Source organism: Leptodactylus fuscus, chromosome 9, assembly GCF_031893055.1.
Source record: "Leptodactylus fuscus isolate aLepFus1 chromosome 9, aLepFus1.hap2, whole genome shotgun sequence".
In the NCBI taxonomy this organism is placed as follows: Eukaryota; Metazoa; Chordata; class Amphibia; order Anura; family Leptodactylidae; genus Leptodactylus; species Leptodactylus fuscus.
This window is the reverse complement of record NC_134273.1, coordinates 87,426,354-87,439,927: the sequence shown is the minus strand read 5'-3', so window position 1 is coordinate 87,439,927 and position 13,574 is coordinate 87,426,354. Positions and strand designations below refer to the sequence as shown.

The following is a 13,574-nucleotide window of genomic DNA, read 5'->3' as shown; positions in this document are numbered from 1 at the left end:
ATGCTGTTGCACTAGAGCGCCCCCTGATCACTATGGCCAGGCACAGAATACACTACACAATGTAATGCTGTTGCACTAGAGCGCCCCCTGATCACTATGGCCAGGCACAGAATACACTACACAATGTAATGCCGCAGGACTAGAGCGCCCCCTGATCACTATGGCCAGGCACAGAATACACTACACAATGTAATGCCGCAGCACTAGAGCGCCCCCTGATCACTATGGCCAGGCACAGAATACACTACACAATGTAATGCTGTTGCACTAGAGCGCCCCCTGATCACTATGGCCAGGCACAGAATACACTACACAATGTAATGCCGCAGGACTAGAGCGCCCCCTGATCACTATGGCCAGGCACAGAATACACTACACAATGTAATGCCGCAGCACTAGAGCGCCCCCTGATCACTATGGCCAGGCACAGAATACACTACACAATGTAATGCCGCTGCACTAGAGCGCCCCCTGATCACTATGGCCAGGCACAGAATACACTATACAATGTAATGCCGCTGCACTAGAGCGCCCCCTGATCACTATGGCCAGGCACAGAATACACTATACAATGTAATGCTGGTGCACTAGAGCGCCCCCTGATCACTATGGCCAGGCACAGAATACACTATACAATGTAATGCCGGTGCACTAGAGCGCCCCCTGATCACTATGGCCAGGCACAGAATACACTATACAATGTAATGCCGCAGCACTAGAGCGCCCCCTGATCACTATGGCCAGGCACAGAATACACTATACAATGTAATGCTGGTGCACTAGAGCGCCCCCTGATCACTATGGCCAGGCACAGAATACACTATACAATGTAATGCCGCAGGACTAGAGCGCCCCCTGATCACTATGGCCAGGCACAGAATACACTATACAATGTAATGCTGCTGCACTAGAGCGCCCCCTCATCACTATGGCCAGGCACAGAATAGACTATACAATGTAATGCTGCTGCACTAGAGCGCCCCCTGATCACTATGGCCAGGCACAGAATACACTATACAATGTAATGCTGCTGCACTAGAGCGCCCCCTGATCACTATGGCCTGGCACAGAATACACTATACAATGTAATGCCGCAGCACTAGAGCGCCCCCTCATCACTATGGCCAGGCACAGAATAGACTATACAATGTAATGCTGCTGCACTAGAGCGCCCCCTGATCACTATGGCCAGGCACAGAATACACTATACAATGTAATGCTGCTGCACTAGAGCGCCCCCTGATCACTATGGCCTGGCACAGAATACACTATACAATGTAATGCCGCAGCACTAGAGCGCCCCCTCATCACTATGGCCAGGCACAGAATAGACTATACAATGTAATGCCGCTGCACTAGAGCGCCCCCTGATCACTATGGCCAGGCACAGAATATACTATACAATGTCAGGCTAACAGCAGCACTAGAGCGCCCCCTGATCACTATGGCCAGGCACAGAATACACTATACAATGTAATGCTGCTGCACTAGAGCGCCCCCTGATCACTATGGCCAGGCACAGAATAGACTACACAATGTAATGCTGTTGCACTAGAGCGCCCCCTGATCACTATGGCCAGGCACAGAATACACTATACAATGTAATGCCGCTGCACTAGAGCGCCCCCTGATCACTATGGCCAGGCACAGAATACACTATACAATGTGCCGCACTTCTATCTATAAATGCTCACAGTCACTGCAGTAACTTTTGACCCAATACTTAGTAATCTCAGTTCATCCCAAATTTAGCACATTTTGGGGGCGAAAACTATAATCTATGTGCTATGACAGCTCCTCTCTGTGTATACACTCTATACATGGACTGTATACAGCTCCTCTCTGTGTATACACTCTATACATGGACTGTATACAGCTTCTCTCTGTGTATACACTCTATACATGGACTGTATACAGCTCCTCTCTGTGTATACACTCTATACATGGACTGTATACAGCTCCTCTCTGTGTATACACTCTATACATGGACTGTATACAGCTTCTCTCTGTGTATACACTCTATACATGGACTGTATACAGCTCCTCTCTGTGTATACACTCTATACATGGACTGTATACAGCTTCTCTCTGTGTATACACTCTATACATGGACTGTATACAGCTCCTCTCTGTGTATACACTCTATACATGGACTGTATACAGCTTCTCTCTGTGTATACACTCTATACATGGACTGTATACAGCTCCTCTCTGTGTATACACTCTATACATGGACTGTATACAGCTTCTCTCTGTGTATACACTCTATACATGGACTGTATACAGCTCCTCTCTGTGTATACACTCTATACATGGACTGTATACAGCTCCTCTCTGTGTATACACTCTATACATGGACTGTATACAACTGACGCTGCCGGGGTCATGTAGACTCTTTATATCATATTCCTCCTTTCCCTCCCGTCTTGATGAATTCTCTGCCGTCACATTCGGCGTTCTTAGAGAACCATCCGACAACGAGAACGTCTTTACATTGAGATGAAACGTTTAAGCCTCCGCTCTGAAAGTTTCTTTAGGAATGAGCGTAACTCTCAGAGCCCGTCTTATACTCAGCCCTCAGATATTAGCCGGCAATTATCAGCCGCAGATTGTTGCGCAATTTTATCAAACCCGCTGGGATGTCATGATATTGTTCTGCACAAACATATTGTCACAAACCTGTTGTTGCCTCATTAATTCTGCAGGAGATACAATGTGTCAGGAGAAGCAGAAGTAACAGACACTTCAGTAACGTTCTGTATGTGACTCGGTTTCCCGGAGATGAAGAAAGACGCGGCAGGTAACAAGACAGCTGAGCCCAGATGCCGACATCCAAGAGGCGTCTATTAATATTTACCTGAGTGGCCCCCGCTGCTCCGCACAACATGGCAGTGCACAATGCATTACTAATGACAATGCCAGGCCCGGCAGTGAGGAAACAATGGCCTCCTTTGTACTGTCTGCACAATGTATCTGCGGCGGCTGCAGCTTATGTTACCGATTTAGACTTTGTTCATGTCCATCAATTCCATTATTCTGCTCCACTGCAGGAACAACACACTGGACGGCGGTGTGGACTGTGTATGACCAAAACCAACAGCGCCCGTCCAACCCAGTGACTTATAACAGGTCCGACAGGTTATCATGACAGGACTGTGAAGAAGCCTCCAATGCAGTCGCGAGCAGGGTCCATGCACATGACATGGCTGTTGCAATGCTTTCAGGGCTGGCAGCCGAGTGTGCATGTGTTCTGCAGGGAAAAAGAGGATCCAGTCGGCGCCAGCTATATCTGGCAGTGCCTTATTGTTCCTGCAATCTACAAAGGATTGGTCATGTTGAAATCCAGTATGAGATTGCTGTAGTGAGGCCCCATACACATCAGGCGGCCTATGTAAACCTAATGTGCATGAGGTGTGCACCAAACTGGGGACTCCATTAGATACAGAGTATATCTATATGTATCTACATACATGTATTATACTGTATATATCCATAGGGCTCAGAGCATATCCAAGCATGCTATAATTCCAGTATTGTCTCAGCCCCATTCACGTTAATGCAATGGTAGAGTTCCAGATCTGGGTAGTAATAAAGAAATCCTCCCTCCTGGTTACCCATCACTTGTACATTATACAATACATCCATCCCACCATCCAGTGGAGCAGTCATGGACATTCATTCACTATTAGATACCATTTATACCATAGAGAATACATAGTAACAAACCCCCAGCTATGACAGCTATTAGGTCCAGTATATAGCGCTCTCTCTCTCTATAGATATATAGATAGATATTATATTGCCGCAGTTAGGAGAGGACAGGGGACCATCAGAGGCGACTATGTTTCCGGATGCAGCGGTCTCTCCTGCACGTGTCTAGGTGACCGCGGCCAGGGACGGCGGACACTGACAGATGACGCTTTCTATTAATTTACTCACAGGACCCTCCATTACGGAAAGTACAAAGCGCTGGAGGCCGCGGGCCGAGAACAGAAACCAGAACAACACTCTTATCACTCACTGTAATCCTGGTGAATCTCGTCTATCTGCTCCTCGCTCTGCTCCTTGGTGAATGTCATTCCCTAGAAGAGGAGAGAGGAAAAACAGAAGCTGTCAATGACCGATCGGACACTACAAAGACTGTAATATACAGGATACAGCATGTACTATGTATGTTACACACCTGTGATTGACTGATCGGACACTATAAAGGCTGTAATATACAGGATATAGCATGTGCTATGTATGATATACACCTGTGATTTACCTATAAGACACTATAAAGGCTGTAATATACAGGATATAGCATGTGCTATGTATGATATACACCTGTGATTTACCTATAAGACACTATAAAGGCTGTAATATACAGGATATAGCATGTGCTATGTATGATATACACCTGTGATTTACCTATCAGACACTATAAAGGCTGTAATATACAGGATATAGCATGTGATATGTATGATATAGACTTGTGAATTTCCTTTAGGACACTATAAAGGCTGAACTGCAATTCCAAGAACAGCCACTACTCTATGTATGGCGCTGTGGCCTCTTGCACCAGGGGATCTGTGCGGGTCCCGGGTGTTGGAACCCACGCTGACCTACTGAAGTCCTACACTAAGGTGGGTTAATCAATATGCAAGTCCTGGAAAACCCCTTTAAGGATCACATTTCTATGTCTTAAAAGAATTCCCAGGATTACAAAAACATGGCTGATTCTGTCCAGAAACCTGTCCATAGGTTGTGCCTGGTATTGCAGCTGTATAGAAATGAATATAGCCAAGCTGCAATACCTCACTCAACCTGTGTACAGAAGTGGCACTGTTTCTGGAAAAAAGATGGCTACTTCTTCCTAATCCCGGAAACCCCTTTAATTGATCGATCAATCGTAGATCAGTACTATGTGATCTATGCGCTCAGGTCCCAGTGTGAGAAGGGCAAACAGCAAACCCTTCCACCCCCGGACCCCTGAGCTCAGTACCACGGGATGCTAATATTTGGAATAAACAATATATCATGAAGGTCTGGAGAACGGCGGGGGAGGGGGGATGGTGGGAACATCGTCTCCTGCAGCTCTTTATTAAATGTCACAGTGAGTGTGTTGTGCAATCCCGTGATCTGATGTCATCCGGTCTCGTCTGCTCCATCATAGCGAGCGGCCGGGTAATTGACAGCTTAGTAAAGGTCACATCATAGAAGTGGAAGGAAAAGCTGCGTCTCTGCTCGGAGGTGGACGGGCAACGGTGCCCAGACAGGCAGGGGTTAAGTTACATAAATTTTATACCGCTCTATTGTGCAGAAATCAAGGACGATTTATTTATATTGTGAGCGAAGAGAAGACAATGGGCGAGCGGCAGGACAATGGATGTGCCCGCTGTCAGCGCAGAATGGAGGACGGATCTCTGATGACAGATACGGCGATATAACATTTATCTACCGCCATCTGCACGTCATCCTCACAAGACGCTATTGTAGGTCGTAATAGTTATACTAAAGTCACAAGATACCCCATATCCACCGAAAAAGTGGTAACCTGCTGATCGGCAGAGGTCCAAGCACCGAGACCCCCCGAGGACACAATGGGGGGCTTAGAACCCCAGTGTTTGGGGCTTGGAGACCTCCGGCTGTAACACTGAAATGAATGGAGCAAAGGCAAACATTTCTGCCCAACACTCCCTTTAATCTGGGGGGCAAAACAGCTCCATTCTGGAAGGAAGCCCAAGACGTCAGATCTGATTGCATGTTACCCCCTGTCCTGTGGATATGACAAAACCTGCGGCAACCAGAATACACATTGTAAAAGCTTTTATCCACTTTCCCATATTAATGTCCCTTAGGACGGGTCCTCAATATTAGATCTGTGAGGGTGCAGCAGCCAAGACCCTGCACATGTGCGCACAATGGGGCTCCTGATCATGCTGAGAGCCGCGCTGCTCACTAGCTCTACAGTCTGTAATGGTGGGTTTTGGTACTGCCCCCTAACAGTAGATCTGCGGGGGTGTTGGCTGTTGCGGCCACAGATCTAATATTCATGAATTGTTGTAAGGATAAGGGCATCCATATTAGAAACTCAATAACCCATTTCAGGCAGGGCCATAGCCAGGGCTGTTGCACCGCACAGGAGACTGCAGACGTGTTCTTGCTGCCCTTACCTTCAGGTTTCTCTCTAGATCACAGCAGATTAGTCTCCAGTGATCTTGTGGCCAAAAACCCGCTGGGATCTACTGAGAGGCCAGAAGGAACGCAGTGAAGGGGTAATCTGCCATGACAGCCGGCAGGAGAACCTACTGCAGAATCTCCCAGGCTGAGGAAGATTCTCCAACCTTGGGTAGATCACCAGGGATCTGGCTGCCCCGGGAGGCTGTACACCTTTACCACCCTTACCCCTGACATCATTGCAGACTGAGGCAGCTTGTGAGACTAGATGGGGCAGCCAGCAGGGGGCGCACCTAGGAGGTCTATACACTATATGTACAGGGGCGTCCTAGTGGTCCATCCCTACAGGAACTTGCTTTGTCCAACCTACTGATACTGCCAAGAATGATGGAGCTCACACATTCATGGTACTCACACTTTCCCGCTTTGCCTCCAACTCTGAGCGAATCTTCTCCGTTTTCTCAATTTCACCAGCGATTTCGGCTGCTACAAAAACAAAGAAAACACATTAGAAAGAAAGAAAGCAAATAAAAGAGAACTGCGCGAGTCCAGGCCAAACACTACACAGAATGGACTTCATTATACAGCGAGCGCTCGCTCAATATCCGCACCTCAGGAGTCCAATATGTGTAATGAAGGGCTTGTTATATCTTGTATTAATGAAAACTAGAAGACGGCGAAATCTCCTGCCGGCCCGGCCTGGTCAAAAGAGCGCAACGAATGACATCTTACTACAGGGGCTACAGATCTACCTGATACAACCTGAAAGCCAAATAATAATACATGTGCATGGCCCACAGAGGTCACCACCTGATGCCTGAAGGGACAATGTGACACGTACTTATAGGGCAGGATGGGATTCATACTACTGTAAGGCGGATTTGCTCTTCTGGAGTCTGGAAAAGCAGAATAACCCCGGAGATTGGTGTTCAGCGTCTACAAGTCAAGATTCTCCACGGCGGACTTTACCAAGAATCGACTGTAAACACTGTAACAAATCTGCAGCAAATGTTACGTCCCACATGTGGATTCGCAACGAAAAACGGCAGCGTAAATGGAAAAGGCGCCTCCTGAATATTCACCGTGCAGATCCATCGCTGCGGCGGATGTGGATTTTCCAGAAAGCAAAGAAGAAGCAAAGTCAAGGCAGAAGATGGCTGCAAATCCTGACACATTCCCAAAATCTGAATTTGGTTTATTTCAATGGGAAGATCCGGCGGCCGCTGAAGGAGCGCAGATAATTATTAGGTTAGGCGTTTATAACATGAGGAAAATGTACAAGAGGAAACAACAAAGCGATATCAAGGACAACGGAGGAGACGGCAATCGCTGCGACAGACGGAAACAGTCTCAAGTCCATCAGAACATAAAGGGAATTGTAACAAAGTAACCGATGTCAATAATAAGAAAATACAGGACGGCACAGATGGGTTCATGCAGAATCTTCAGCGAAATCCCGGCCACAAGTCTGCAGCACCAATGTCTGACGCAGACACACTGGATTCTCTATTGCATTTGGTTGTCACCCAACTTTCTACTACACCAAGTCAATGCTTTCTATATTAGGACGGCCATTCAGGGTGGCTGAGATACGAGATGTTCCGTCCAGGAGCCGAGATCTTATCTCTGATCTGTATTTGCTGAAAATGATTATCTCAACATGAGGCAATGGCACTTGTTGGATTATTTCAGCCTGGATATACATGAATTAAACAGATATGAATGTCTTGTGGTATCTCTAGGACTGGTGATGGATATCAGATCGTAGAGAGGACACCGGGCGCCCAAACTGATCAGATGTTTGAAGAGGCCGCAGTGGTCAGATCAGCATTGCAAAATGAACACAGCGCCATAAAAGGTTAGTGGCAGGTTGTGACACTACAACTCAGTCCCAACCATTGTAATTCATGCTGATCTGCAAGTATCAGGTCACACATTAGGAGTATATTCACATGCGGCGTATAATAGCAGACAACAACATGACTTCATGTCGCCCCGTCAGCTCTGAGAGAGCTAAAGAAATGGCAGCGACACATCTGCTGAATGGGAATATCCTCCGAGCAGAGTAATGGATGACATGTGAGGTCTACTGGAGCACAGAACAACACACATGGCCATAGGGATGATGGTGACTGCAGCTCTGGATGTGACTGGAGTACAAGACACGGAATCAAAATCAAAGCAAGATCAGCCCCGACAAATATCACAGAAAGTAGCGACAGATTTAATAAAAATGATGAAAAAAAATAAACTGAAATAAATGTGAAAAAATAAAGAGAAAACACAAATAGACGGCGACAACAAATTAGAGAGATCAAACCGAAGCAAACGACATCTGTAATAACACGTGTACCGCAATTATCTGCGAGGACGGAAATATAGCGCGGCGGAGGAAACGATCAGATAGTTTATACTTTTAATTAGAATTTATTCAGCCGAGGATCAAACACAAGAAAACTCAAGAAATCATCAGTAATAACATCCAGGGGAAGAGGAAAGTATCAGAATAATCTGTAGTCATAGAAGGAAGTATAAAAGTATATACCCCGAGTGACATCACTGTATACATATAGTAGTAATATACACAGACAAGACAGTCACTATATAACCTATTACTTCTACTTATCCTGTATTATACTCCAGAGCTGCGCTCACTATTCTGCTGGTGCAGTCACTGTGTACATACATTACATTACTTATCCTGTATTATACTCCAGAGCTGCACTCACTATTCTGCTGGTGCAGTCACTGTGTACATACATTACTTATCCTGTATTATACTCCAGAGCTGCACTCACTATTCTGCTGGTACAGTCACTGTGTACATATATTACATTACTTATCCTGTATTATACTGCAGAGCTGCACTCACTATTCTGCTGGTGCAGTCACTGTGTACATACATTACATTACTTATCCTGTATTATACTCCAGAGCTGCGCTCACTATTCTGCTGGTGCAGTCACTGTGTACATACATTACATTACTTATCCTGTATTATACCCCAGAGCTGCGCTCACTATTCTGCTGGTGCAGTCACTGTGTACATACATTACATTACTTATCCTGTATTATACTCCAGAGCTGCGCTCACTATTCTGCTGGTACAGTCACTGTGTACATACATTACATTACTTATCCTGTATTATACCCCAGAGCTGCGCTCACTATTCTGCTGGTGCAGTCACTGTGTACATACATTACATTACTTATCCTGTATTATACTCCAGAGCTGCGCTCACTATTCTGCTGGTGCAGTCACTGTGTACATACATTACATTACTTATCCTGTATTATACTCCAGAGCTGCGCTCACTATTCTGCTGGTGCAGTCACTGTGTACATACATTACATTACTTATCCTGTATTATACTCCAGAGCTGCGCTCACTATTCTGCTGGTGCAGTCACTGTGTACATACATTACATTACTTATCCTGTATTATACTCCAGAGCTGCGCTCACTATTCTGCTGGTGCAGTCACTGTGTACATACATTACATTACTTATCCTGTATTATACTCCAGAGCTGCGCTCACTATTCTGCTGGTGCAGTCACTGTGTACATACATTACATTACTTATCCTGTATTATACTCCAGAGCTGCGCTCACTATTCTGCTGGTAGTCACTGTGTACATACATTACATTACTTATCCTGTATTATACTCCAGAGCTGCGCTCACTATTCTGCTGGTACAGTCACTGTGTACATACATTACATTACTTATCCTGTATTATACTCCAGAGCTGCGCTCACTATTCTGCTGGTGCAGTCACTGTGTACATACATTACATTACTTATCCTGTATTATACTCCAGAGCTGCGCTCACTATTCTGCTGGTGCAGTCACTGTGTACGCGCAGTCACAGAACACGCCGGGAATGTTGGGAGTTTTCATAAACTAAAAGTATCTTAACTATAAATAATATAAATGATAATAAAGACAATGCCGAGAACCTTGATGTAACTTTTATTTGATAAACATTCCTAAGACACTGCAGAGATCTCATGACTTCATGAAAACAAAACAAAAAGAAAAACACAGCAGCTTTGGGTGTGACTAGAGCAGATGACATCACTACACATGGGCATTATTTAAAGAGCAGATTACATAAAGTAGAGATCCCTTTAAGAAGTCTACAGCATCTTATCTCACGTCTACATCAGACGCCTTCAATGTGTGATACAAATATTTTCTACTTAACACTTGGTAATAATTGAGCGGGTTTGATGGCGCAGATCTCGCCTTCTTCTCCGTGCAGCGCTTCCCAGAATAGTAATCTCATTTCTTGTATTGAATCTGTCTCTCACAGGAGCAGAGGTCTCATATCTACCGCCATATACCAAAACATATTCATTATACTGATTCCAAGACGGGAGGATGGTTACAATATAAGATGTGCCTGAAAGACGACAGTCCACACTGAAAGTGGTGCAGCCCATGGAAGAGCATAAAGATGGACAGTGTGTACACTGGGGCGGTATATTCTTGTACATAGGAGGTAGTATTATAGTAGTTATATTCTTGTACATACGGTAGGGGTCATACTGTCGGGGGCAGATGTTACCCCGCTTCATCTTGCCTTATGTGATACAATATAACAGGCAGTAGAACAGTTGCTGTGTAAACTTCTCTGCGGATCTATTAGAGGGGATGACATATGACAAGCTCCTCTAATCCACTTGCACTGATGTTTCGAGCAGAGCGATTGCTATTTTATTGGATGTGACTAAAGAGATTAAACTAAACACAAGGCCAAATGCTTTGTTTTCTTGCGGTATAAATACATTACTACTGTGCTCGCATAATACGAGGCTTCTCCTAAGCAGTAACACAATCATACAAAGTAATAAGTTGCCTGTGGCTTCCCGCAGGAGTAGATCTACATAAAACTACCGTCTATCCAGTTCTACAATAAGATCCGTGTTCAGAATGTAAAAGTTCTGTACAAGTGGCGGAGAGTCCCGGAGGTTAAACTGCCCAGGAAAAGCCCCTGAGATGAATCGGAGACCTCGGGGGGAGTTCAGCACTTACAGCAGATTAATACCGACCCCTGAACGCTTATACTGGCAATGGACTCCACTTCATCATGTTCTAGGGAAATACACGCAGCGCTGTTTATACTGACAGAGCCAAAGTCAAAGAAAAACGAGACCGTTTCATCACAATCAGTGTGTTATCGGCTTACATCGGTCCTGGGCCCAAGAGATCACAATCTAATGCCTCCCTATCACTCACAATGCTATTCTGTGTTTGTGGAGCAATGAGGGAAATGGATATAATCTGGAGAGAGGAGATCCCTGCAGGCGCTGCGTGGATTCAGAACCCTGAGGTCCTCCTATATACTGCCAGCTGGTGACCTCAGCGGTATACGGCCAGCGGTATACGGCCAGCGGTATATACCAATGATACTGCTGTAACAATACATAGTGATAATCTGAATACAGAACTAATAACATTGTCTCTGTGTTGCCCAAACCTGCTACATTGTTGCTAAGAGGTAACACTGCATATATACAGATAATACCGGCAAACAGTGTATAACTGGATACAAGATACTAGATCTGCAGCAGGATCTCCAACAAAAAAAAAGTTCTGCAAGTACGACGTGTTGTCCAGCAAGGAGTGTGAAATAATAATTTTAGCCAATGGCGTCCCTCGGGATCTGATGTTGTCCAACAAAAGACGGCACATTTATCTGCTGATCCCGCAATAGATCACATGGACAGATACCACGACACAAAGGTGAATCAGCCGAACTTTGTCAACTTATTCCATTTTCTACCTTGCATTTTTCCTGAATTACAGCCTATATACAGACCGCAGCTGCATTCACAATTCTTTAGGCTCCGGAGCTGGAATCTCATTCTTGTAATTTAATGCATTAAGTAAATGTCTTCTCCTACGTAGTCTCTAGGATATGGCGTCTCTTCATCCAACCTCTGGGATCACCCAATGATTCTGGCAATAAAGGGGCAGTACTAGCTGCAGTTCCCTGTTCTGCCAGATGGCAGGTGGTGGTGCTATGCAGGATAAAAGCGCGATTCAGAACTGGACCAATGCTGCAGCCGCTTCAGTCTAGAAATCAGACCTCACTGATCTTACAGCCTGTCCTAGAGACTGTAGGAGACAGACATAGGGTAGATAGAAGAAGCTAGGGGTTAGAAGTACGCCCTGCCTGGTCTGGCGTGGATCCCATAGGTGGCGCCGTCTTGGCTCTGGAGCCCACACCACCCCCGCTAATGGTATAAGGCACCAGGTGGGTTACACTTAGGATTGCATTAAGGAGATGCCGTTTTAGTTCCTGGGATCTCACTGCAACAACAAATATCGGGTCGGAGGGTGAGATCTGTGACCCTGCAACCTTGAACTTCTGTCACCACTAGGGGGCTCTCTATATACAGCTGCTTATTACTGCTCTGCCTATAGATCGCCCCCTAAGGGTTGCACCATGCAAGTTGTAGTATGGCTGAGGAACATCATGTCTGTATGGACGGCTATAGATGAAACATATGCAGATCAATACTTACCCTCTCCATAGATTCTATATTACCTATATCTAAGCGTATGATGGCGGGCCGCAGACAGACCCCTCGGGGTGCAGAGTCACATCTCTAGGTCTAATCTGGACTGTCCGTCATAGAAAATACAGAAATAAAACCAAAACAACAAGAAATGTCTCATAAAAGCAGGAATAACGAGAGTTACAGAAATTAATTATCATTTTATGGGCCGGGATGAAAACTTTCACATGAGAAAGATTAGATGGAGAATAAAACCCTGCGATGTCCCTGCCATTAAATGACATCAGTGATTGGTAATGGAAAGCCAGAGGCGGGGGAGGGGTGCGAGGATCGGGAAGTGAGCGGACTACAGAACATGGAGCTCCTGACCAAGGAGTCACCGGCACCAAGGACTGAGACTGAGTGCAAGCTCCTAGGAACACGAAGCATCAGTGCAAAGATCTAACCGTCTCCATGGCAACAGACTACAAGGAAAGATAGTGTAGTCAGCACAGATCTACGGGAATGGGGGGATGGGGAGGTGAGGAGGGTTGGGGATTCTTGTGCTTACACCTCCATGGTTACAGACTACGAGTAAAGTCTGATCCTGCAGCCATGTGTTACTCTGCTCCTTCTCCCTCCTCATGTAGAGTCCAAAGAAGAGGAAGCAGAGGGAGTACTGTGCAGCGAAGAGGAAGCAGAGGGAGTACTGTGCAGCGAAGAGGAAGCAGAGGGAGTACTGTGCAGCGAAGAGGAAGCAGAGGGAGTACTGTGCAGCGAAGAGGAAGCAGAGGGAGTACTGTGCAGCGAAGAGGAAGCAGAGGGAGTACTGTGCAGCAAAGAGGAAGCAGAGGGAGTACTGTGCAGCAAAGAGGAAGCAGAGGGAGTACTGTGCAGCAAAGAGGA

General features: G+C 45.8%; 1 protein-coding gene across 1 annotated transcript in view; it reads right to left on the bottom strand.

Annotated features, from left to right (window-relative positions):
• Window positions 1-13,574, bottom strand: part of RAD18 (RAD18 E3 ubiquitin protein ligase) — a 153,813-nt gene that overhangs the window by 87,003 nt on the left and 53,236 nt on the right. Inside the window, exons 8-9 of the mRNA XM_075286198.1 lie at window positions 6,578-6,648; window positions 4,022-4,082 (exon numbers count right to left, since the gene is read on the bottom strand). Coding sequence (XP_075142299.1) covers window positions 4,022-4,082; window positions 6,578-6,648 — 132 coding nt within the window. The remainder of the gene's footprint in view (window positions 1-4,021; window positions 4,083-6,577; window positions 6,649-13,574) is intronic.